Raw genomic sequence first — 26,865 nt, forward strand, 5'->3', positions numbered from 1 at the left:
TTAATTATCATGCTGATAATTATCATTACTGCAAAGTTTGTCATGATTTGGGTGGTAGCTTCATGTTTCAAAACAAAGCTATAGCTGTATCCTTTTAAAAAAACATAAACTACGTTAGTTTGTTAATGGGGAAGTGAGTAAATAATAACATGTATTGAAGAAATGAAGCCTGTCAGATACAGGGAAACATAAAAACCCTTGTAGATATTCCTCATGTCAAACCTCTGTTAATTCTGTGTAATTCCAGTAGAACTAGCAAGTTATTTTGCTTAGAATGTCTTTTTTTCCCCGGTGAAGTGAAAGTTGAATGTGAGAACAGATCTTAATAGATATAGTTACACAGTTTATTTTATCATGTATCACTTTATTACTGTCTTCTAGAACATTGTTATACTAAATGTTCCAATAATGGAAATTTTATGCAGCTACTTCAAATGAAACAAATTTGCAAAAACTCAATTTTAGAACTCATTCCTTGAGGAGAGGAAAAAACTCACCATGCTGTGACCAAATTAGATTTCTGATATGTTGGCAACTTATCAAACACTGTCATTTCCAGAAAACAGGTCGTGGGGTCAAATAGAAATATCAACACTTTTGGTCACTTTCAGTTGAAGATATTTTGTGTTTTAATGATTGAATGATTAAATTAAAAAAAATGTTGGTAACAGGTAATTAAAGTGTGGTTTTGTACGTAAATAAGAATGGCTCTACACAGCATCAGGAATGATTGGGTTCAATTACAGTGGAATCTTCAAGAGCTTGATTTTAAATTCTCAGAGATATTAGTTTTACTTACTGGAGCTCCTTTGTTTTGCAGAGATCATGATGCAGCCGTCCTTTTGGATTTCTTTTTAATAATGTGTGACCCTTCACCTTTGATCCCCTGACCTGCATTACCTTGGTAACCATTTCATTTTTTAATTTAATTTCATTTTTTAATTTTGGTGTACAAGCTGTAACATTTCATCTCTCAAAGTGTAACACGCTGATTTCCTCAAATAGAGATACCCCTTTGAGTGATAAATTTGCAAAATGCTGTCTTCATTTTCCGTATTAAAATTCATTTCAGTTTTAAAATAAAGTGTAATCTGTGTTTTCATCCTTTTAAAATTTAAGTTTAATGAGTGCCTTTCCCCATACAGTATATTTCCTTTTTTATTCATGTTTTGCAGAAGCTGAATTAACTTGATATTTACATATAATTTACACACACCCAGGACACTCATACCTCTATTCTACCCCCAAACCACCCAAACCACTGCCCCTCACCTTCTCACACATACACCCTCCCCATCACCATCACCACGTACCTCTTCTTCTGCAGAGTAATTTGTCTTTCTTTCAGAAATAGTAGCAACTTGAATTTATTAGACTTAGCTGCCACAGTCTACATCCTCAGATTGTATTTTGTATTCTGAAGTGTTTTGGGGAGAAAAAGCTTAGACTTTTATATTAAATTTCATTTAAGGACTAGAAAAATACAAAGTTGTCTCATTACCCAAATTCACCTTTCCCCACTCCTTTAATGATTATTTAATTTGAGGCATAAGTTAAGAACGAGCAGCAATTTTAACATGACCAAAAAATATACTTTTGTCTCTGCCAAAACCTGGTTGGTCAGTCAGCCCTGATGGTCTCAATACCAGACTGATTTCTGCCATATGCAGTTTCATAACTGTTTTTCAAACAATGCATTTTTATTGTATTCATCTTTTCAGAAAATTCTTAATCTAAAGCAAAACAAACCAGAATCAAAAGACAAAAATTAAACTTGAGTCAATTCTTTGAACTGGCAAGATACTCTTAAGAAATCATGTCCTTAAAAAAAAAAATCATGTGAATTCTCTCAGCATGGCCCACTGAAGCACAGATTACTTTTTAAGTGTCTCATTATTTTATTCTCTAACATTTAATGCTGATGTTTTAATTGCACACAGCTGAAGCTGCTAAATGAGCACTGAAATGGATTTAAGTCCTCTCTGAGCTTTGTTGATACCTATAAAAGTTTATATCATTCATTAGAACCACAAATTAAAATTAGTCGTGGTTAGCTGTTCACTGGCGATTGGAACTCTCACAAACACTTTTGTTCAAGGCTCACAAGCTTGTTTTTGCTTAGTATACTTGTATACCTGAAAAGCTGCCTTTGCCCTGTTGGGTATTTATTCTTTTCACAGAATTGCAAAATATCAGAGCTGAGAAATACAAATAGGTAAAACAGCCTGTGATTATAAAGCCCTTGTGATTTATAGTGTCCCAGTAGTCAGGAGCAACTTTCTTGCTGAACCTTGAATTTTAAGGTGATTTTTTTTTTTCAGTAATGCCTTTCACAGTTGTGCTGACATGTTTTCCAGATCCCCACAGACTTTTTTGCCTTAGGTATGTCCTTTATTTGTTCCTTTGATGCCTTCTAGCACTAGAGGAATGGCATCTGGCTCAGTGGATGGTACATGGAAGCCCAGGGCTGCAGGAGGCCATGACTGCTTGCTGCCTCCATTCCTCGTGCTCAAGCAGCCTGGAACCAGGAGAGCCCCAGCTCCCTGTTGATGGAATCAGCTTTCCTGGGGCTCCCATCTGCCTTTGAGGTAGACAGTACTTAATTTGTAAGTCCAGTAGGAGCTAAAGGGACATTAACAGGTGAAGACGAGAAAAGTTTTCATTTTCTTAATTTTATTTTGCTGTTAGATCAGTTAGATTTTCTTTTAAGTTTTCTGCTTCATACATTTTAAGATAACCTCATTTTTCTAAGAGAGCTAGTACATGGACACATTTATGGCTTATTTTCGATGAGCACTGTTTATTTGGTTAGTATTTAGGACATTCAGTAGGTTGTAAGCCAATGGATGTTTTTATAAACGTGATTCGTTGAGAAAAGTCTTCATCTGAGAGTCAGATAACCTGCTTCGGACTAGCAAAGTCTCTGGATATGTTATTGCTATCCGTTGAGGTAATCACACAAAACTGAAATACTCCAACAGACTTTCATTTTGGTGTAAAACCAGTGAAATTAGCTGTTTGACTTAAAATTTAGGAGTTGTAAGACATTTCATTGATGCTGCTTCTGTTTTATCCTCTGTGAAATGTAGATACTGTGTGTCTCCCACTTGCTTTTTAGGGTTATTGGGAGGATAAATGAAACTATGACAGACACACTGGGAACTCAGAAGAAAGGTGCTTTTGAAATTGAACCTCATCCTATGGCTCTGCTGTTGGCAGGCATAAGCGTCATGCTGAGGCAGTGGTAGTGAACTCGGTGGTAAAAGGCCAGGACCATGGGCTCTGGAGCCAGCCTGACTGCCTTGGTTCGAATCCCACCTTGACCTCTTGGAAGTGGTCTGACCCAACCTCTCTGCCTGAGTAACCCAAATCACCCAACCTCTCTGTGTCTGAGTTTCCCCTCTTTAAACTGGGGATGATAATAATAGTACCCACCAAAGAATCCTAGTGAGTTTTAGCTGAGCACATGTACACAAAGTGCTTAGAGCAGTGCCTGCTGTGTAGTGTGGCTGATCCTCACATGGGGAAAACCTGAGCAGGGACTTACACCTTACAGAAAATTAGGCTTGAAACAATTCTCCCTGTAGTTTTCTAACATTGACTTAGAGACCCTTGTATGTTTAGAGAGAGGAACTGAATAGTTTTTGGTAATTAAGCACCTCTAAAACAGATGGAAGTTCGGATTCATAAAGTTAAATCTGGGTTTTTAATCTTTTAGGAAGAAAAGTTTAGATCACAAAGAGCTCCTTAACCCTTTGTTGATAGTTTCTTTTCACTGTTTTTGGCTGTGGAGGGACAAGGAAGGAAACCTGAGGGACAGACCCACCTTTTACCTAGTTAGCCTTTCTCATTCCTATTATTCTTGGTAAGTTGTCTAGGTAGCTTTGAAGGAGTCAGAAGTGTTGAACCGTTTCGGGGTTTTTCCCAGCTGCGTGAGGCTTTAGTGTCCTCTTGAGTGAGGTGGAAGGGACGTCACTGTCTTTCCTGAGTGTGTAAGAATGCCTGTTACATATTCATCTTGGGGCTTTCAGTACATTTTTTTTGTTTTGTTTTTTTGAGATGGAGTCTCGCTCTGTTGCCAGGCTGGAGTGCAGTGGCGCAATCTCAGCTCACTGCAACCTCCGCCTCCTGGGTTCAAGTGATTCTCCTGCGTCAGCCTCCCTAATAGCTGGGACTACAAGCATGCGTCACCATGCCCAGCTAATTTTTGTATTTTTTAGTGGAGACAGGGTTTCACCATGTTGGCCAGGATGGTCTTGGTCTCTTGACCTCATGATCCGCCCACCTTGGCCTCCCAAAGTGCTGGGATTATAGGTGTGAGCTACTGCGCCCGGCCTCAATACATTTTAATTATCCACATTTATCTACAATGTGGGTGGTATGTTCATCCCATTTTGCACATGAGAATGCTGATGCCCAGGTAGGTTAAATAAATTCACCCAGGCTCACACCCTCAGTAAACTGCCAAACTGGCACTTAAATCCAAGTGCCACTCATGTCATAGCACTGCTGCCTTGCATTGATCTGCAAACTTGGCTGAGCCACTCCCAAGAAATGGTTTTGCCCTTTTGGTTGCAGGAACCTCAGTTATGTGCATTATCATCCCTCAGCCATCACACCTTTTAACATAACAGCACCCGTAACTTCTGAAGGCCCCTGGCTGGCTTCAACAACTGTCCTTCTCCCTGCTCCCTGTGGAAGGCTCTGTCATATATGTGGCACTTTTATGGACTCTTAAACCAGTGGTCTCCTCAGTCCTGGCTGCACATCCAGAATCCTCTGTACAACTTTTAAAATAATCCATTAAAAAACAAAACAAAGCACTTGCTCCACCCCGAGACTTGTTGTTCTAGGGAGATCAATAGTGTCAGAAATACAGAAGTTTATTTTGTAAAGAAGAAAACAAATAGGTTCTTAAATTGTGTGCATATGTATCTGTGCTTCTGGAGTGTGGGCAGTGCTGTTAATTCTGCAGTTGATTCCAGTGTAAGGTAAAATGTGTTTTATGGGCCAGTTTAGTTCAGCCATCATTTGTTAGCCCTGTAGAAGTAGGAAAAGTTCCTGACATCTACCCTGCAAAATACCTTCTTCCATGAGTGAGCACTTGACCACCACAGAAACCAGGTTTGAACTTAGAGTGAAATGAAGGAGAGGGCTCTGTTTGCTTTCTTGTTCTTTCATTTTTCTTCTCCGCTCTTTTATGGGTTTATCGTTCCCTTCTTTTCTTCTACTCCATAGTTCCGTCTTCCCTGTTTTCTTTTTTTTCCACCATCTACCTTTTTTTTTTTTTTGAGACCAAGTCTCGCTCTCCACAGGCTGTAGTGCAGTGGAGCGATCTCGGTTCACTGTTACTCTGCCTCCTGGGTTCAAGCAATTCTCCTGCCTCAGCCTCCTGAGTAGCTGGGATTACAGGCATGTACCGCCACACCAAGCTAAGTTTTGTATTTTTATAGAGACAGGGTTTCACCATATCAGCCAGGCTGGTCTTGAACTCTTGACCTTGTGATCTGCCTGCCTCGGGCTTTCAAAGTGCTGGGAATTCAGGTGTGAGCCACCGTGCCCAGTCTCATCTATCGTATATTTACAGTGTATCTGTCATCATACTGTGAAGTACTTGAAACCCTTCAGGTGCCTCCATATAGTTGATGTTCAAATGAACATTTATTTATTAATGTTTTTTCTTTTTTTGAGATCACCCTTGTCAACCAAGCTGGAGTGCAATGGCACGATTGTGGCTCACTGCAAACCTCCGCCTCCTGGGTTCTAGCGATTTGCTTGCCTCAGCTTCCTGAGTAGCTGGGATTACAGGCGCTTGCCACCGTGCCTGGCTAATTTTTGTATTTTTAATAGAGACAGGGTTTCACTATGTGGGCCAGGCTGGTCAAACTCCTAACCTCAGGTGATCCACCCGCCTTGGCCTCCCAAAGTGCTGGGATTACAGCGGTGAGCCACTGTGCCTGGCCAAATGAACGTTTCTTAATTTGTCTTAGTATCTGTCTTTCAAAGAAGTAGGCACTGCCCCTCATTAGCTTGAATATTGTTAGATTTTGTTTGTGATTGGCCTAACTTAAGTGGTTTATCTTGAAGAGCTTAGGTAATTTAGCCTCATAGATTTAGATAGGTTGAGAAACGGCAGGCTTCAATCACTGAATAGTACAGAATATTGGGCATTAAGATGGATTTGGACCATTCAAGAGGTCGCTTGTATTAGGCTTTTAGCATATCTGCAGCACAGTTTTTAGAGCTAGAAGGTCTAAGATCATCTGGGTTGGTCCCTTCATTTTTTTTGGTGGTGAGGAACCCACTCCTGAGAGAGAAAGGTGCATCTTCAGTGCCTGCCTCCAGGCCAATCTCACCTCCCCTTCTCCTCCGTGTCCTTAACTGAGTGAGAGTTGGGATGGAGGAAGCAGAGCCAATGTGACAACATAGCTGCTGCGTTGACTGCCTGCCTCTAGATATATTGGAGAAACAGTCAAGTAATCCTCCTCCTGCTGTCCCCGCTCGTGGAAACAAATGATAGAAGGTTAGGGCAATTTTGAGGGTAAGCAGGGACTTCCTCAGTATGAAAGTCAGGAAGCTTTGGGTGTGCCCTAGACCCTGTCCTGTTAGCCTTGGCACCACCAAGTGGGTCCATCCTGATGGTGTTTAATCCTGCTTGAGACTTTTGAGGAGCCTAAGAAACACATGGTGAAGGTGTGAAAAGATATTTTTGTCATTCGTTAATGAAGACTTGCCCTAGGTAGACAGGGAATGAATGAAGGAGAAATCGGCAGCAGCATTCCTGCAGTCAGGGAATAACAGGAAACATCTCCTGCTTGTTCTCATATGTGGTTGTTGTTTCCCTGGGAAACTGTGGCTGTGGTTACTGTTGCGCTGTGTGACGCACCTCAGAATCCTAGGATTAGACTAGATTTTTCTCTTTGCAAACACATCTTCAGGTGAGGTTGGAAATACTCCGTATGACAGACTGTTGCGTATACTAGCCACAGAACTTCGATTATTCGAAGTCTGGGACTATTCACATGTTTGGGAATCCAGCTGCTTTTCTCTCTGCTGTGTGAATCCTTTTGAGGATTCACTTTATACCTCTAAGCTTTTTATATTTCCAAAGGAGAAACAGGAATGACTTTTGTCACTCTTTTGTAATGGTAGGAAAAGGACTGGTAGGGGAAACTCTTGGCCAAGGTTTAACCTGAGATCTACTTTGCCTGCTCTAGTTCACCTTGGAGCACCTGATCATGGGGCCTTGCACATAGTAGACACTCAGCAAACATTAACTCTCTTTTCATTTCTCATTAGCACAGGTAATTAGGAATAGGAGCTGATAGACTGCACGTATCTGTGCAGAGATATATCTGTAATTAAAGTTTTAATTAAAGAAACACCAGACCAGGCAGATGGTTCTTATCCCCACATCCTGTAAACCAAACAGCCGAGGCTTTTTGATTTTGCAAACATGGAAAGCTGAGAGTAGCAACTCTGGTGGTACACCAAGGGGAAGAGGTTGTCTTATAAACTAACCATAATCTAATTTTGGTAGCACTCTACATGATGCCAGATCCAAGGATAATAATTGCAGTTTGAAATGAAAGACAATACATCAAAGTTTTGTCCCAACCAAAGCTTTTAAGCCTCAAGTCAAGGGCATTACCACAGCCCAGCTGGTAGATCACAAGACGTGTGGTTTTGTGCTAGATCACAAAAGCTGACAAGGTGTTCATCATCAGATACAGTATTTAGAGTGCTATCTTCCTGATTTTTCAGGCATTGCTACCATATAGCTGTGTAGAATTGAGAAGGGACTTGTACCTGTCTACCATATGCAGATCCACTATGTCACAGTGACCTTAATGGTCAGTCGAGTGCAGAATTAAAAACAAAAAACAAAAGCACCCACAAAGAGTGACAGAAGAAGACTTATCTCATATCACTTCTTAAGGAACCGGTCCCTGCAGGAACCAGTCGTTTTCAGCAGGAAGTTGGAGCAGTATAGGGACATGGGCAGACAGTAAAGTCCATGGCAGTTCACCTTGACCTCTTGGGCTTCACCCATTCCATAGCCCCAGTGTCTTACCCTTCCTCATAACCTTTAACTTTGTCACACATGTCATTTTCAGGCATTCAGTGCAGATGGGCAGCTGTACAACAGAGTTACATACTAGTTGTTACAAGTATGTTTTTACTACTTACATCCCACGAATTCATTTTCTATTTGGTAGGACCAGTACTGAAGATTTCATTTCTTATATTACAGGGAAGAGTTTTAGTTTAGAGGCTAAGAAAGTCATTTCTGCTTTGCTGAACAGTGAAGTACCTTACTATCCCTGCACTTCTTTTAAAGGAAGTAGAGTTTCTTCTTGAAAAAGAGCCCATGTTATGCTGGGCTATATATATAAGCATCTTCACATTAAAGACGAATGTTATCAAATGTAGAACCCAAAGTATTTTATCTTAATACCATCTATAAATCAAAACTCAGTCATCCCTGGAGAAATGTGTGTGAGTGTCAGGAGACATACCAAACCCACAGGACCCTGTGAGGTACTGTGAGCGAAGCTGGTGTCTTGCTGGTAGACGGAAGTGTGTCCATCAGTTTCTGGCTTGGGGAAGACTTCAGTTATTTGGTGAGATGTCCTTTGGTTTTAGAAGTCAATTAAATGTAAGCTGCTCTGAATAAACAGCCATTTGTGGTTGTGTTTAGAAAATACTGTAAGATTAGAATTGTGCTACCAGGTATCAGGTTGGCATTTTACATGTGGAATTTGAACGTGACTATGAAATCTGTTTCTTCTTGAATTTGGTTCAAGACCTGAACATGTAACCTTTGAGTATACAACACAGGTTTAGATTATAAAGGCTTCTTTTTTTTTATTTTTTATTTTTGGAGACGAAAATATCACCCAGATCAGTAACGTAACCACTGGAGTGCAGTGGGCCAATCATAGCTTGCTGCTACCCTGAACTCCTAGGCTCAAGAAAGCCTCTCAGCCTCCTGAGTAGCTGGGACTACTTGTGCTTCTGCACCTGTCTAATTTTTTCTTTTTAGTTTTTTTTTTTTTTTTTTTTTTTTTGAGATGGAGTCTTGCTCTTGTTACCCAGGCTGGAGTGCAGTGGCACTATCTCGGCTCACCACAACCTCCACCTCCTGGGTTCAAGCAATTCTGTTATCTCAGTCTCCTGAGTAGCTGGGACTACAGGCACGCACCACCATGCCCAGCTAATTTTTGTATTTTTAGTAGAGACGGGGTTTCACCATGTTGACCAGGATGGTCTCGATCTCTTGACCTCATGATCCACCCGCCTTAGCCTCCCAAAGTGCTGGTATTACAGGCGTGAGCCACCACGCCCGGCCCATTTCTTTTTAGTTTTGTAGAGATGGGGTCTCTCTTGCCCAGGCTGGCCTCAAACTCCTGGGCTTAAGTGTTCCTCCTGCCTTGGCCTCCCAAAGTGATGAGATTACAGGTATCAGCCACTGCTCCCCGCCCTGTAGGAGGTTTCTTATTAAGTGAAACCACTGTTACTCAGAACGGCATTATGTCTCGCTTCAGGGTGGGAAATAGAGAAGCACCCAAACACACCTGGAATAGTAGGCTTTTTATTTCTCTTTCTGTAGTAGGTTTAGTTATTTATTTATTTATTTTAATAGAGACAGGGTTTCATTCTGTTGTCCAGGCTGGGGTTCAGTGGCATGATGATTGCTCACTGTAACCTCACATGCCTAGGCTCACCTCTGGAGTAGGTGGGATCAGAGGTGTATACCACCACACCCTGCTGACTTTTTTTGTTTTTTGTACAGACAGGGTCTCGCTATGTTGTCCACATTGGTCTCAAGCTCTTGGCTTCAAATGATACTCCTGTCTTAGCCTCTGAAGGTATGGGGTTATAGGAGTGAGCTACCATGCCCAGCCTCTAATAGATTTTTTTTTTTGAGACGGAGTTTTGCTCTTGTTACCCAGGCTGGAGTGCCATGGCGCAATCTCGGCTCACCACAACCTCCGCCTCCTGGGTTCAGGCAATTCTCCTGCCTCAGCCTCCTATAGATTTTTTTTTTTTAAGGCAGGGTTTCACTCTGTTGGTCAGGCTGGAGGGCAGTGATGTGGTCTTGGCTCATGTCAGCCTCTACCTACCGGGCTCAAGCAGTCCTCCCACCTCAGCCTCCTGAGTAGCTGGGAACAGAGAGGCACGCTACCACACTCAGCTAATTTTTTGTATGTTTGTAGAGAGGGAGTTTTATTGTGTTTCCCGCTGGTCTCAAACTCTGGAGCTCAGGTGATCTGCCTACCTCAGTCTCCCAGAATGCTGGGATTATAGGCATGAGCCACTGTGTCTGCCCTCTAATAGTTTTTAAGGAAGCTTTTGCTGTATCTGATATCTGTATGATCATGGGAGGGGGTGCAGTGTTCTGCCCACCCTAAAGTGACTTAAATTCAAATATTTATTTGTTTGTTCAAGAAATACTTACTGAATACCTAGTACTAGGCACTGTCCTAGCTATGTAGAATGAAGAAATGAACAAAACCATGTCATTCCCCTTGAAGAGCTTATTTTCTGGTTGAGGGAGAGGGAGTAATAAACAATAAAAATGAAAATAATTGAGAGCTTATATATGCCTGTTGTATTTCTTCACTCAGTCTTCAGAACACTGAGGAAGGAGGTGCTGTCATTATCCCCATTTCGTAGAGAAGGAAACTGAGATACAGAGAAGTTGAATTAACTTGCTCAGCGTCACACAGCTAGTAAGTGGTGCTGTTGCATTCCCGTCTAGGTCACTGGACTCCATATTTCATGCCCTTAATCACAGTGGTATTTTGCTTCTCTTTTAAAAACTGCCCGATCTGTTTATTTCTAAAGAAAGGGAGAGATGTCAGTGATAGTGTGGTGAACAGTGTGGCAAGGTACACAATGAGAGTGTTCTTGGATGTCTGTATGTGCGTGCTATTCTAGCATAACTGAGCGGGTATCTCTGGTGAGGTGATTTGAAGGAAACAACACTGTGACCACTTAAAGGAAGCAACACTGTGACCGCATGATATCTAGAGTGAGCGTATTCCAAGCAGAGGGAACTGCAAAAGCAAAGACCCTGGGATAGATAGAGATAGATTTGGCAATGGCGAAAGAGAAGCAGGAGGATGATGAAGAGGCTGGTGTTGCTGCGCAGAGCATGGGGAGGTGCACGGGAGGTGAGGCAGTCGGGAAGCAGTATCCTGTGCGGCCTTGCAGGGCATGGCACAGTCTTCTGGTTTTGCCAAATGAGAGGGAAAGCCACCCGAGGATTTTTGAGCTGGAAAAAGACATGACAGAAAGGATCACTCTGAATGTAGTGCAGAGAATTGTCCAGGGCAGGGTCAGCAGACCACAGCCTGTGGCCAGATCTAAACCACTACCTGTTTCTGTACAGCTAGCCAGCTGAGAATGCTTGGTACATTTTAAAATGTTGAAACAAATTCGTATTTTGTTTCACATGAAAACTATATGAAATTCAAATTTCAGTGTCCACTTCAGTTTCAGTTCTGTTGAAACAGAGCCGCACTTGTGTGTGTATTATCTGAGGCTGCTTTTGAGCTGTAACAGCCAAGCTAAGTAGTTGTAATGGAGAGCACGTGGCCTGTAGAGGCTGAAAGATCTGCTGTCTGGCCCTTTACAGAAAAGAGTTGTTGATCCCTGGTTTGGGAGATAGGGATAAAAGTAGAGACCAGTGAGGAGATTGTTGCAAGAATTGATGATGGCTTGGACCAGGGCAGGAAGAAGTGGTCATGTGTGGGATATGTGTGAAAGGAAGTAGTAGATTGGACTCCTATAGGGAGAGTCAGGGATGATGACCGTGTTTTTGCACTGAGTAACTGGAAGAATGCTGTTCCCTTTTACTGAGATCACGAAGAATGGGAACAGCAGGCTGGGTAGGAGGGGTGAAGAGAATACAGGTTGTGTTTTGCACGTGTTGACTGTAAGATGCCAGGTGGAGATGCTGAATAGGCAGTTGCATGTTTGAGTCTGTAGCTTCAAGGAGAGGCCGAGGCTGGAGCTAGACTTTGAGTGTTTTCAACATATAGGGGGTTATGTGAGACTGGATAAAGTTTTTTAGGAAGTATGTACAATAGAGAAGTCTAGACATGGAGCCCTGGGACACCCAGTGTTAAGGAGAAGCAGGTAGAGAGGAAGCAAAGGAGAATGAGAAGCAACCAGAGAAGGAAGACAGGAAATGGGTGTCCTGGAAGTACATGCTTCTTTCTTTTGTTTTTTGTTTTTTGAGACAGAGTCCCGCTCTGTTGCCCAGGCTGGAATGCAGTGGCGCAATCTCAGCTCCCTGCAACCTCTGTCTCTGGGTTCAAGTGATTCTCCTGCTTCGGCTTCCCAAGTAGCTGGGACTACAGGCATGTACTACCATGCCTGGCTAATTTTTGTATGTTTAGTAGATGCGAGGTTTCACTGTGTTGGCCAGGCTTGTCTCAAACTCCTGACCCCGTGATCCACCTGCCTTGGCCTCCCAAAGTGCTGGGATTATAGGCATGAGCCACTGTGCTCGCCCCTCCCCCCACTTTTTTGAGACAGAGTGTCCCTCTGTCACCCAGGCTGGAATACAGTGGTACGATCTCAGCTCACTGCCACCTCCACTTTGTGGGTTCTCTTGCCTCAGCTTCCTGAGCTGGGATTACAGGCATCATGCCCGGCTAGTTTTTGTAATTTTAGTAGAGACGGGGTTTCGCCAGGTTGGCCAGGCTGGTCTCAAACTCCTGACCTCAAGCTATCCACATGCCTTGGCCTCCCAAAATGCTGGGATTACAGGTGTGAGCCACTGTGCCCGGCCAAGGAAGCGCATGTTTCAAAGAAGAGTGATCATCTGTGTGTCAGATGCTGCTAAAGCTGGAGCAAGATACAGACCGGGGTTTCACTGTGGACTTGGCAGCAGGAGATCGCTGGTGGCTTTGATAAGAGCTGTATGAGTGAAATGGTGAGGATAAAAACCCAGTTCCAGCTGGTTCAAGGAAAAACAACTGGATAGGGAGCTGAGCTGAGGCTCTGAAGGAATTCTGCTTTCTGCAGCGTAGTGTGTAGGCCAGGAGAGGCTGGGAGTTGGATTTAATCCGGGATTAGGATTTTGCCAGGTGAGTACAGTAGAGAGAAGAGGCATCAGGGAGTTGAGCATTGCGCAGAAGAGTTGATGTGAGGATTGAGGATAGACCGTGTAGTGTAAGCCAGGCAAGGAGCTGAGGGTCAGTAAGAGGTTACGGGGTCAGTGGGTTGAGGGAGTAGGGTCAAGGAGTTGTTGGAGTTGGGATAGCTGAAGAGTAGGATACTTGAAATTGGTATCATGGAGGGGTCAGTTTTGGTTACATCAAGGTCAAGGGTTCTGCTGTACAGTAGTAGTGTCAGTGTGTCCTGTAATTTTTAATGTTCTAGTAGCCATATTTTTAATAAGTAAAAGGAAACATACTTTAGTAATATATTTTATCTTACCCAACATCTCTACATTATGTGGACATGTAATTGATATAAAAATTGAGATGTTACATTTTTGGCGTGAAGTTTTTGAAATTGATGTATATCTTATATTTCCATTATTTTCTAATTTGGAGTAGACACATTTCAGGTGCACAGTGGCTGCCATACTGGACAGCTCATGGGATGGCCATGGAATATAGTCCAGAATTATCACAGGGGAAGCAGGTAAAGGAACAAGGAGGCCATGATTTATGAAGGATTGGCCATGTAGATCTAAAACCACTTCTGACTCCTGAGGGGAGCAGAGTTGAAGAGGAAGGAGGGGACACCATGGCGGTTGGTAGAGGTCAGGTGCTTCAATGGCCACTGCTTAGACCTTCGACCTGCCAAGTGGGCATTTTTTTCTACTCTTTTATTTTTTCGATGCAGGGTCTCACATTGTTGCCCAGGGTGGATTGCAGTGGTGTGAACATAGTTTACTGCAGTCTTGAACTCTTGGACTCAAGTGATCCTCCCATCTCAGACCCCTGAGTAGCTAGGAGTACCAATGTGCCATCATACCCAGCTAATTTTTAATTTTTTTCTAGGGGTGGGGTCTTGCTCTGTTTCCCAGGCTGATGTCAAACTCCTGTGTACAAGTGATCCTCCCACCTTGGCCTCCCAAAGCACTGGGATTACAGGTGTGAGCCACCATGCCCGGCTCCAGGAAGCATCTCTTGGTGGTGAGCTTGTCTCACTTCTCAAGCATCTGTGCATCTGTGAGATTCTGAGGGATTCACGATTGCCTCATTTTCAGTACAGGTGGTACCTTCTGGAATCATGGCGTTTGAGGACAAGATTTCTGAGTCATAGTAAAATATTGGAATACAAACTTCAGATTTTGACAGGATCTTCCCCAAATGGCACCTTTTCCAGTAGGACTTACATTGAGTCACTAATGAAAATGTTAACCCATTGTGAACAACTTATTACCAGCCATTTTTTTTTTAAGCCAGGAGAAAAATATCCTTTAGTTTCTTACCTTTATTTTGGCATGTGTTTGCCTGTCTTGATTTAGGCATAATTCTTAAATTCCTCAAATTCTGTTAGTTTTACTTAACAATCCTAAATGTGTTAGAATGAGCCATGAGCTGATGTTCAGTGGCTTCGAGGCAGTCTCATGTGATGCAGGGTAGCGACATACAAAATCTGCCCACATTCATCCAAACCCTTCAAAAGGGCAGGCATGAGCAGCCATTTACCATGCAGAGAATTTAGCTTGTTCTACACACACACACACACACACACACACACACACACACACACACACACTTTGGCTTTGATCCACACAATGTGTCTTTAAAGATTAATAAAAATTGATAATATCAGATATTTTTCAGCCATATAGGCCAGGAAAGTAAACTATTTTGACAGAGTAAACAGGAGAATCTCAGCAGCACACATGCTGTTACTAGTATTGTTCTTAATCATGTGAGCTGCTCATGAACGCCTCCCAGGAAGAGGTTAATGGATGCCCTGATTCTGTATCTTTATCAGGTGTAAGCTTACTTCAGGTTCCCTTTGGTTTGTTGCCTGCAGTGTCATGATTAACCAAAGAATTCTTCTCAAAAATTACTTAAGAACCCCACTGTTAGGAAGGGAGCCCATTTTGAGGCAAGTATTTGTGAACCGTGTGTTCTTGGATGCCTTGTGTGTTGAAGGAGTAAGTGTGCATTTTGTAGTAAAGTCCTGGGAATGCACCATCTAAGTAGTCTAGCGCTTGTCAGTGGAACGTTTGGAAATCTGGGAGCATGTAGAGACCCTGCTTTATCACCAACTGTGTTGCTTTCCTTTCTTTCACATGAAGTATTCTTCCCGCACCATTGTATTCACATGACAGAAAGCTCAGTTAATGCCATTTAGTAATAATGAAAGCTTACTCATTACATACATTTTCTTAAGCTCTCTTTATTCTAATTAAAATGTTTCCATCTGATGAGGAAGTATATGGATACCAAGAACTGGAAATTAAGCAAGAAATTAAAAGAACATTAATGGCTTTCTTGTAATTTGTTTTGAGGCTCTTCTCCCCACTAAATGGTGTTTGGCTTACAAAGTCACCCTTCACACAGAAATCTTTATGATGAATGGAATGGAATCTCAGCAAAAGAAGAGCTACTTTATTATATCACTTGTAAATTATAACACATTATGGAAGTATTTGTTTTTTTTTTTTTAAATTAGCTTTTTAAAGGCATTGTTAGTATAATTATTCAATTTGGCTCACACAATTCTAGTTTCTTTGAAAGTGGAGGTCAGTTTATATGTTTAGGGGACTAAGAAAGTGAGAGTTCTGACATTTTAAAATTATTTTCTGTTTATACCTGAGTCATTAGAATGCTCAAAACATCCAAAGTATAACATTTACACTTGTAATTCATTTATTCCTTCAGAAATTTGCTGCTGAAACTTAAACTTGAAGCAGCATAGCCAGCATAGTCTTAACCAGGGCAGGTATTTGGTCTGCAGTAGGCAAGCATTTGCCCCCCCCCGCCCGCCATCTTCAGGGTACAGAGTCCACATGCATGCCATTGCTCTGGTGATTCTTTTTGTGGTCCTTTGGATTTGTCTCTATTAATAAAGTATTCATTAGTTTGAAACTCCCACCTCTTGAGTGTAGATGCAGGTGAAAATAGAGAAACACCAAACCCACCCCTTTCTGATCAAGTGCAACATGCCCCACCCAGCTGCATCTCACCTGCCTCCTCCCCTCCCCTGATGTGTAGACACTTATTCTCTCTGTTCCTACTTGCTGTTCCCTTCCCTGCACCAGCCCTTCCTCTGGAGGGCAGCCTGCATGCCACTCTTCCCATGCACCTTTTCTTGGGGGCTGTGTTCAGCACAGCCTGGCCTTTGGTTCACTCTTACCCTGGGTACTGCTTCTCATGTCCTGTGAGGGCCCTTGCCATGACATATTGTGATTTATCTCTGTTAGTGTCTTTACTCCACTCAAGTGGGGGCTCCTTGGGTGAGGGTGCTGGGCCTCCCTTATTTTTGTTTTGCTTGAGCCCAGCATCTGCACGTGGTTATGGGTGGATGGATGGGGGCAGTGACAGTGGGGCAACATACCTTCAAGTCAAAAATGTAAGCTTGATAAGTGTCTTGGAGGAAGAGAAGAATAAATGCTGTTTTTGTTTATACAGGTCTTAAAATTTTGGTAGCAGAAAGCAAATATACAAAGAGCAATGGAAAACAAGTCAGAAGCTGCTGTCTGATTCCAGAGGAACTCGTATTTTATGTAAAAAAAAAAAAATGTAATTGACACTTGATTGCCTTGAAATCTTCCATTTGTTGTGCTGATATCTTAAGTAATTATTTAGCTGGATAACTACTAGGGAAATAGGCCATACATGTCACTAGTGCTTTCCTTGTAAGAAGCCCAGAACTTTTTACAGCATGCTCTTTTCAGTACCTGTTCTAGGCTCTGAAAGTCACTTGCCTCTGCACATTGGACACAAGCCTGAATGCGAGCTTCTACTCACACTGGTCCGCTGGAATTTAACAGTCATGCTCATATTCAGTTGATTTGAGGTTTGGTTGGAAATCAGTCTCAAATTTGGGAAGCAAATGAGACAGAACCCTTCACACCCTACCACATGCTCCCAGCTTGTCCCATGAAGACTCATGAGCACAGTGTTGAGTATATTATCTAAAGCCACTCCCTTTTTGACCCTTCCCCCAAAATAGTGAGGGAGAGAAATGAAAGAACAAGCTGGGGCTTCCCTTCAGCATCACTGTGCATGTTTGGTCATTTTAAGAGCCCCTGTAGAAGTCATCTGTCACTTGTTAGATTGTTACATCAGTTAGGAGATGCTGGTCGTTTTGCTCATGGAAACTGGAGTATCCCTTTGAAGTGTTATATTCTTCTAATCTATGAAACTGGCTTAGGAAGTAACATTGGGAAGTGCCGAAAATGGAATTAAAGAGGTCCACCTTCTTAATCCTGTGCTTCAGCAGACAGTCTAGCAGGGAGCCTCTGGAAGCATTGTGTTTTGTTGTATCAATATGTACTTAGATACTTTCATCTGAATTAGGGAGCTGATTGTACATAATGACTCCCCTGGGATGCTATGTTAGAAAAAAACCAAAACTTAAGTAGTTTGCTGAATATGCATAGTAAGTTAAAAAAAAATTCTTCTAAAATTAGTGTTAATTGAATCTGAGCCTTAATCTTCTTTGAACCTTTAATTTTTTATTTGATCTTTTAAAAACGTTTTTGTGACCTTTTAAAGATAAAACATACAACCCAATAAAAGTTTTGCTGTAATGATTGCAAAAAGACCATTGTATGAGATTCAGTTTTGGATTATCATAGGTGAAGAAGTCAGACATATATGGGTGTATATATGTGTGTATAGTATGTGGGTGCGGGTAGATATATACTTGTTCACCTGTATACGTATACATGTGTGTTTAGTATGTACTTTAGTTTACCTTTACCCAGATGTCTCCCTCTCTCTGCCTCTGGAAGTGGGGCATATTTTCTTCAGTTAAAAACAGAAATAGAAGCGATGGTTTTGACCCATTTTACACCTATTTATTTCAGGCTCTCACCACACACTTGTTCATGGTTGCAGCAAAGAAGAGGGATCCACAGAGCTGGAGCCGTGAGGGCTGACACATTGGAATGAAACCTGGCAGAATTCATAGGGAAAGCTTTCCCATCCTGCCAACCCCATGTCTGGCTTTAAGACAGTTCTATTAGTGAATTAATTGTTCTGAAAACCCCAAAGTAATTTGAACTGAATGTTACTAAAAATGAAATAGATTAAAGTGACCTACTCTTGCCTCATCCGGAGTTATCATGAAGGAGTTCTGCAGCGTGACTGAGCTCTGCAGGGCAGGGCTCTGTGCACACACCTCCTGGTCCAGAGGCCTCCGTGACCATCCATGATGTCACTTTGTCCCCTCAGCAAGCTGCCTTTTTCTTATTAGCACCTGCTCCAGCAGTGGTATGTTTTCCTGTGGGTTACTGTCTGTCTCGAGAATGGAAGCTCCATGAGAGCAGGGCCTTTGTCTTGTCTGCTGTGTATCTCCAGTGCATAGGACAGTGCTGGCACAGTGCAGATTTAAATAAATGCTGTTGAACGAATGCGAATGCGTGGGTCACTCATGTCGCGTCCTTTCTGAATGTTTTTTTCTTTAACTTGCCATTGACATGTACTTTTTTCAGTGATGAAGCAGTGAAAGTTTGGGAAGAAGCAGAAAGCTTTTGTTGTGATTGAAATAACTGAAAGCCTAGTTCAGGGTGCTGTTAGAAGATGGAGCATATCAGGACTTTGGAATTACGAATTACAAACTACTATGTGTGATGGTATCTGTGCCTCCTGAAGAAGTAGAAGGTACAGATGCATGGAAACATGGGTCATGTCTCTGGAATACTGTAATATCAACATCTAGTGAGAGTCTAGAAGGAAACATTGAGAAATGAAAGGGAGGCAGAAAACAGGCAGATACTTAGCGGTTCTCTTCATTATTTAAGATATATTTTGGCATCAGGTAAACAAGATAAATCAAAATACTGTGTAGATCAAGTAGACTATTAACAGAGATCTAGAGGGAACCTGGAGGCAGTTACTCAGATAATACTGACAGAAGTACTTTTGTTTCAGGTAGCTTCACAGGTGCCATGGTTACCTTGTCTTTATTCTTTGTGTGTTGGCATAGGCCAGAATACCAATATTGTTCTTGAAAACCTTTGAGGAGGTTTTATTCCCCCTCCCAACAAAGAACAGAAACAAAACCAAGGAGACAGTATCCTGTGATGTAGGCTGTTACCTCAAGGTGAGTTTCTTTGTAGCGGTAACTTGTGACGAATTGTTTAAAGAACTGAAACTTCTCTTCAGCTATAGCTTATTTGTCAGATTTTGTTCATTTCAGTGTAAACCTCAGTTATTTATTACACACTGGAGGTAGTCAACCAAAATCAGGAAAACTAAGGTCCAGTTGAACTTGAATTTTGTTTTACATAGAGAAGTAACCAGTATTTCTGATCAAACCATTAAAACTGTTTCAGTTCCTTTTAAATAAAAGCAAAGGCTCAATTTTTTACATACCACAAAGCAAAATAAAACAAAAAAACCTTTGGTCATGATGTATCTTTTATTCAACTGATCACTGAATTATTTGGATTATATAATCATATACTCTTATGAAAGTATAAGAAGCATGAATTCTGGGATGAAGAAATAATTGTAGAAAGTGGTAGTGAGGCAGAACTCACAAATCTGTATTTATAGTTTGATGGGCAAATAAATCATCAGCAAAGGATACAGATGTAAAGAATTCTTGATTGCATTCAAGAAATGAAAGATTGGACTGACTTACTAAAATGGCATTGTATAGGTGCTCAGAGGGCCTGTGGGGAGCAAAGTCAGTGGGATGTGCTTAGAACAGCAAGCTGGGCCGCAGCGTGCAGCCAGCAGTGTTTGCTGCTTGTCTGATGAGGATTCGAGCACAGATTAAATCATGTTTTAATCATGCTTAATAAACGGTACTGTAATTTTATTATGGTTAATGTCCACTTCTAATTCAATGAGGAGTGGCTTTTTAAAGCAAAGGAGAAATCAGCATGTTTTCTTGGCTCTCTTCTTTTGTGTGTGTGTATGTAAAAGATGCTGGGATGGGTTCTCCAGATGACACGAGATGCAAGAGCAAATGCATCACTCTGAGTTTTATGTCATTTATTTTATAGGTTATTTTCATGACTCTGAAGATTTGATCAGCCTCTTTTAGTGTATTCTGCTGCTGCACGTGTGCACCTTTAAGTTTTGTAGAATTAAATTGAAAATTTTGACCAGTAAATGCTTAAAGCCACCGTCAAAATTACATACTTAGCACTTCATTGATTTGAAGGCTAGTTTTCATTCAACATTCCTGCAGTTTGTGTGTGACCTGATTTTAAAGAGCAGTTCCATGAGTTAGTGCCCTCTGGTGGCACACAGAGGACGTCAGGCAGAGAGGGACTCTGACCCAGGAGGCTTCCGGAGGCTCTGCTGAAGAGGAGCCAGTTTATGACTGGCCCTGTATTTCATGTGTTTTTCATGTGTTCACTACTTGTCAGTTTCCTACTCCATGAAACCGTGGCCCTGGCGTTGACTCAGTAACAGCTTTATAGCGAGCTGAAGTTGTGAGGGAATTTCCAGGTGGACTTGGTATAAGAAGGGATTGCCAGTGTTGAGGTCTCCTATGAGGAACCGGGACATCCATTTTTGGATGTATCTCTTTTTTTTTTTTTTGAGATGGAGTTTCGCTCTTGTTACCCAGGCTGGAGTGCAATGGCGCGATCTCGGCTCACCGCAACCTCCGCCTCCTGGGTTCAGGCAATTCTCCTGCCTCTGCCTCCCGAGTAGCTGGGATTACAGGCATGCGCCACCATACCCAGCTAATTTTTTGTAATTTTTAGTAGAGACAGGGTTTCACCATGTTGACCAGGATGGTCTTGATCTCTTGACCTCGTGATCCACCCGCCTCGGCCTCCCAAAGTGCTGGGATTACAGGCTTGAGCCACGGTGCCCGGCCTTGGATGTATCTCTTAACTCCCTTTTGAAGAGCAGACAATGTCACTTCCTGAGTTAAGGAAGGAAGACTCCCTGGTGGCCTTTGGGTGACTCACTGGAACAGCTTGGGGTGGGCCTGTCCAGTGGGTTAGTCTTTGATAGGCCTTTGTTTCCCATTTTGGTCTTCCTTGGAGGGCAGCCCACCTTGCCCACTTAGGCCTTTGGACCAATTTATTTTATTTTTTTTTTTGAGATGACGTCTCACTCTGTTGCCCAGGCTGGAGGGAGTGCAGTGGTATGACCACAGTTTAGTGCAGCCTTGACCTCCTGAACTTAAATGATCCCTCTGCCTTGGCCTCCTGAGTAGCCGGGACCAAAGGTGGTGGCCACTATGCCTGGCTGATTACTTAATGTTCTTGTGGAGTTGAGGTCTTCCTGTCTTGCCCAGGCTGGTCTTGGAACTCCTGGCCTCAAGCAGCTTTCCTGGTTTGGCCTCCCGGAATTCTAGGAGTACAGGTGATCAGCCACCATGCCCAACCTTCTTTGCTAGGTTCTTTACTCTTAGGGCTTTAGGATCAGACAGACCAACAACCAAATCCCGTCTTCACTCTGAAAAGTTGTGGAACCTCAAGAAAGTCGCTCTTTCATGAGTTTCTTTAGCTGTGAAACAGTAATGGTTTGTAACCTGTGTCTTGAACCTATGTCAAGAGATGGTTGTTAGGATGACGTGAGATGATGTGTCTAAGAGTCCTGGCAGACTGACCTATGCAGACTGCTACTGAAAACATTTTCCTTTCTTTCCTCAGACTTGCCTCCCCACCTTTACTAACTTAAACGGTCATTAAAAACTACTTAATTTGAGAATAATTTGTATTTATGACAAAGTTGGTAAGATAGTTTGGAGCACCCAAAGATGGATCCCTTACCTAGTTTCTCCTGCAATCCCCACCTTCATACTCTTGAGTTTCCCTGATCAGTTTATAATCTCTGTGAACTTGGATTCCATTTGGCTTAAGTGCCTACTTAAGCACTTTGCTAAGACTGAAACGTTTGTGTTGGGTCCCCGAATTCCACTGTAGATGTGTTGGCATTTGCATCCAGACCATGCTTCTGGTTTTACCTTGCTCTGTGTCTGTGGTCATTTGACGTTAGAATAGCCTTCTGTGATTTTCCAGGATCTTAACACCTAAATATTTTCCCTGCTTATACAGTTAATGAGCTGTGCAACCTAAGGAAACACAGGGTAGTCAGTTTTCATCAGTATTTCAACTAGCCATTTTTGCCATCTCATAGCTACTTCCCAAGCAATTGCAATTTAAGTCAAGGTAGCAGCACATACATCTTCAAAAAACAAAGCAAAAGGTTTTTTATCTTCAGAAATAAGAAAAGCTTATTGGACTTCCCAATAGAAAGTCCACCAGTTAGTTGTAATATATAGATAATCTATGATTAGCATTATATATGAAAAAAATAGTAGCAGCTCAGATTTTATGTACTTCTGCAGTTTAAGAAAGTGATGCCACAGACAACATCTCATTTGGTTTCTTAGCAACCCTGAAAGACCAGCAAGGAGAGCTTTGTCCCTCCCTTTTCATGAACCCGAATGTGGTAAGGGAGGCCAAAGAGTAGCCTGGCTGAGACCGCATAGCCAGAGTGAGAGCCCAGGTCCACGCAAGTCATTGCATAGACACATCCTCATCACCAGCCCACGCACTTCTGCCATCAGGAGGCCTTGAAACTGCTGTTGTTCCCCTTTTAAAATGGCTAAACTCTACCTCAGCAGTCTTGTTTGTGCATTCATATGCATAATAATTCTTTAATATCTAGTTGACAGTTTCCACATTTGATTCAGCCCAGATCTTTACTGAATATTGTAAAATCAGTATTGCTGGGCTTGAATTAACCAAACCTTACCTTACTGTGCCTTCAGAAATCCCAGGTAGGGCAGATTGGGAGTTCATCTCATTCTCTTCCTGGTGTTGACACTACCAGCACCGTCAGCAGGCCCTGGGATAACTGTCACCCCTTCTGAGAGGCTACATCTTGTTTGTGATCTTTGGGTTACATATTGTGCTGGAGATAAACCTTGACAGTAGAGACATGTGTGACATATTTTTTACAAGAGCCACCGAGATACTTGAATGAGAAGATGATGTAGTTTGAAAAAGTGATAAATGGGCCAGGTTCTTGAGAAACTAGCAGAACGTCTTATTGAAACCTTGGGATTCAATCTCAAAACAGAAATGAGTCTCCCCAGCAATTTTCTTTTATCCAAATGTGGTAGGGGTAGATGTTTTTATATAAATTCTAATATCTGTTTCTATGGTATAAAAATCAAATTTTGTCCTCTTGTGCCTTGGTTAGTTGGTTTCATTTTTGACTAGGTCTCCATTTCTTTTTTGAAAAACGTGGGTTCAGAGAAGCCCATGTCCTGGTGGCTGTAGTGGCAGCTAGTTCGAGACTACGAGATCTCTGTGACCACTTTGGTGGGTGTTTTGTTTTAAATCAGTAACAGGTGAATCTATACTACAAAGTCAAATGTATGAGTATATATGTTTTAAGGTTTTGAAGTCCTAACAGCCTCATTAAAGAAATATTAAAAATAAATAAATAAAAGCTGTGGCCAGGCACAGTGGCTCACGCCTGTAATCTCAGCACTTTGGGATGCTGAGGCCGGCGGGTCATGAGGACAGGTGTTTGAGACCAGCTTGACCAACATGGTGGAATCCTGTCTCTACTAAAAATACAAAAAATTAGCTGGACGTGATGGTGGGTGCCTGTAATTCCAGCTACTCAGGAGGCTGAGGCAAGGAGAATCTCTTGAACCCAGGAGGCAGAGGTTGCAGTGAGTTGAGATCGTGTCACTGCACTCCAGCTTGGGTGACAGAGCAAGACTCTGTCTCTGGAGGGGAGTGGGGGGAAGCAAAAAGCTGTCTGTTCTAGTCTGGCACCTATGAGTTCTGGAGCAGCACCCAAAACCAGTCCCTGCTGACTTTCCTAGTAACCTCTTTGGCGTGGCTGGGCCAGCTGCTCCCTTACAGCAGTTTCAGATGTCACTTGAGAAAAATACTTGTTGTTTGGTTGCCCTCTTCAGGTGTGATGCTTTTATGAAGTTAGGAAGCAGATGAGACAGTCTGGCTGGAATAAGAGGGTGGGTAACCAGTGATCTGAGATCATCTCGGTGGAGAGGTTTGCAGAATTCTAAATGAGGATTTAGCCTCACATGCACACTAAGGGAGTTGAGCTTTTTAACAGGCTTATGTTCCATCAGGGGTTCTGCATGATCTTGGGAGAGAGACTAGGTGTGGTTCTTGGCTCTCTTGGCTGGTGGGCTTTGCTGTGGATCACTTAAGAGACCGTGAATCCTTGCTTTTTGTACTGTTCTGTATTCCGTTTGTAGGCTGAGACGGAGAGGGTTTTGTTTTAAATTGTAGCTTATGACCCTGACCGGAAAAGAGATTAAGATTTTGGTTGTGTAATGTATACATAAATGACCAGAAACATCAAGCCCCCTCCTCACACAGATGACCCAGGCATCCAAATATTTACTTAAATGATTAGTGTCTTTCAGCACTAAAAGGCATTGTGGATGGGCACTTCTTTCCTTTCCTTTTTCCTCTCTCTTTTCTTTACCCACCAGATAGATTCACGCTGAAAGGGATAAAACAGGCTCCAGGATTTAAATACTGAAAATGAAGATCGATGCTTTCAGGTGCCTTGTGGCAAGCACATTAAGTGAATGGAGAACTGGGGTAATTGTTTATTTGAAGGTTGGTGTGACATATGAATGAACTTATCTTTTCAGTACCCACCCGTCTACCCGGAACTGAAATAGGCATTTGGAGTAGGTTTTGCATTTTAAGTTCAGTTTTAGGAACCAACCATTCACTGTGAAAGCGAAGTTGCTGGGAAGTTTGTTTTAAGGATGATGCCACCCTCTATTTCTGTGAACCCAGTAAAAATAGCATGGAATAAAATTTAATTATGCTATACTGAATATTTTATGTGGAATTAAGGGGCAAAAGCTGCCTTTAAAAAGCATTAGGTTTGGAAAGAATAAAGACTTTGTAGGTTCTTTGGAAGATACTATAATTAAAAGATTTGCTCAAATGTATTTTTCCCTTTTTGAAGAATTTAAAGAAATCCATCCCTCCCTTCCTAAATTGATTACCTCTCAAGCGTCAGCCCTTCTTGGCAGTAAATACGGGAAGCTGCCACTGTGCTGATTTGAAGGCTTCTTTCTGTTAAATGTAAAATAGTTTTTTAATCTTCTGATTTAGATGTTTAATAGAAAGTAAATGTTTGACTTGCTTTGGTTTCTGCTGAACCTGTATTTAAATCCACACAAACAGTTTGAATAAAGTGAAAACATCACTGGACTAGCTATTTTAAACATTTCAGGGTATAAGAATGCTAAATGGGGGTTCCTTTTAAAAATAGAAATGGCTGCTTGCATTTACATAATTACTGCTAACTAGCACAACATTTTAAATGGTGACAAACTCAGGGTAGAAAAAGTATCTGTTTAAAAAGCCTGGTAAAAGGAAGCAGAAAATGCTCTGTGAGCAGCTGCTTCAGATGGAGAGTCTTTGCAAAGCCAGGTGACCAACACTTTTTAGCAGGGAGGGCGAGGTCAAGGGAGGAGGCGAGATGTAGCTCAGGCAAACTTCTTACAGGTCCTGAGCCGATGCATGGGCCTAACTCACCCACCTTTCATTTTGAAGCTTGATTGTAAGTATTAACACTTTCGATCTGCCTTGCTGTTTGGACAGCATGCAGTGTTCTCTCTCCATTGTTAACAGGTGTCAGGTGAGGGTTGAAGTTCAAAGTTGGTGAAAGAGCATGGAAGAATATTTATGAACATGAAGGCTAAGGTTGACTTACAGAAACTCATCAGTGGTTCAAGCCGGAATCTCGGGAGTGTTGTTGATTCTGCCCTTTCTTCCCCATCCCAAACATCTGTCTTTCTCCTTCCGAGGTGGATCCATCTTTGTACATCTCTGCTAGTACCACCCTAGTCCAAGCCACCCTTTTTTTCTTTGCCTGGAGAGCTGTCACATTTTCCTGTATGGACTCCCTGTCTCCAGGTTGCTCCCCTAGCAGTAGATTCCCCATGCATGGGCCAGGGCAATCTACAAAGAATGTAAATAGGATTAGTTCACTTGCTCAAACCCTACAGTGACTTACATTTGGAGTCCAGTCAGCATGAATCATCTGGCCTCTGTCTCTCCATTTCCTACCATGTGCCCCTTCCTTCTAAGCACATTGACGCTTCCCATATTGGGAATCCAACAAATGTGATTCTTTTTTGCATTCGCTGTTTTCTCTACCTAAGATGATTTCCCCTTCTCCCCATCTTTGTGTGCTGGCTCCTTTGTGCCATTCAGGGCTCACCCTCAAATGTTTTCTCCTTAGAGAGACCCTCCCCCGATAGCCTGACAGCAGGTAGTAGTTCCCTGTCACTGTCATGTGGCAGTGTGGTTTTTTCATAGCATTTATTACTGTCTGAAATTGTCTCTTGTTTTTCTTTTTGTCTTCAGCTCTTCTCCATTCTACTAGCTCTTTTAGGGCAGGGACCCTGTCTGTTTGCTTCTCAACTGTGTTCTGAGCAGTTAGATGTACCTACAAGTGCCCAGGTTTTCATTGATTAAATCAGTATGGGAGCAGACCCCTGCAGATCACTAATGTCCAAGGAGAGCTCTCACTTGGTAGAACTGGATGCCTAGAAGCTGGTCTTAATTTCTTGTCCACATTTTTTTGAACTGTTTGGGAAAAAATTGCTCTAAACCTCTCCTTTTAGGGTGGAAATTTGGGGATTTACAGAATGCTTGTGCTTAAACAGAATCAGCCTGTGCCCCAAGAAGGATATGAAATTTTCCTAGCTCCC

General features: G+C 42.2%; 1 protein-coding gene across 20 annotated transcripts in view; it reads left to right on the forward strand.

Annotated features, from left to right (window-relative positions):
• The window catches only part of CAMTA1 (calmodulin binding transcription activator 1), a 966,581-nt gene that overhangs the window by 85,652 nt on the left and 854,064 nt on the right, over window positions 1–26,865 (forward strand). The window contains exon 4 of one of the 20 annotated variants that reach the window (XM_035252933.3): window positions 821–1,084. The exons of the other annotated variants lie outside the window; for them this stretch is intronic. Within the exon in view, the coding sequence (XP_035108824.1) occupies window positions 821–829 (9 nt within the window). The 3' untranslated portion in view covers window positions 830–1,084. Of the gene's footprint in view, window positions 1–820; window positions 1,085–26,865 lie in introns of those variants that run through there. 20 annotated transcript variants of the gene reach the window in all.

This window comes from Callithrix jacchus, chromosome 7 (genome assembly GCF_049354715.1).
Source record: "Callithrix jacchus isolate 240 chromosome 7, calJac240_pri, whole genome shotgun sequence".
NCBI classification, from domain to species: domain Eukaryota; kingdom Metazoa; phylum Chordata; class Mammalia; order Primates; family Cebidae; genus Callithrix; species Callithrix jacchus.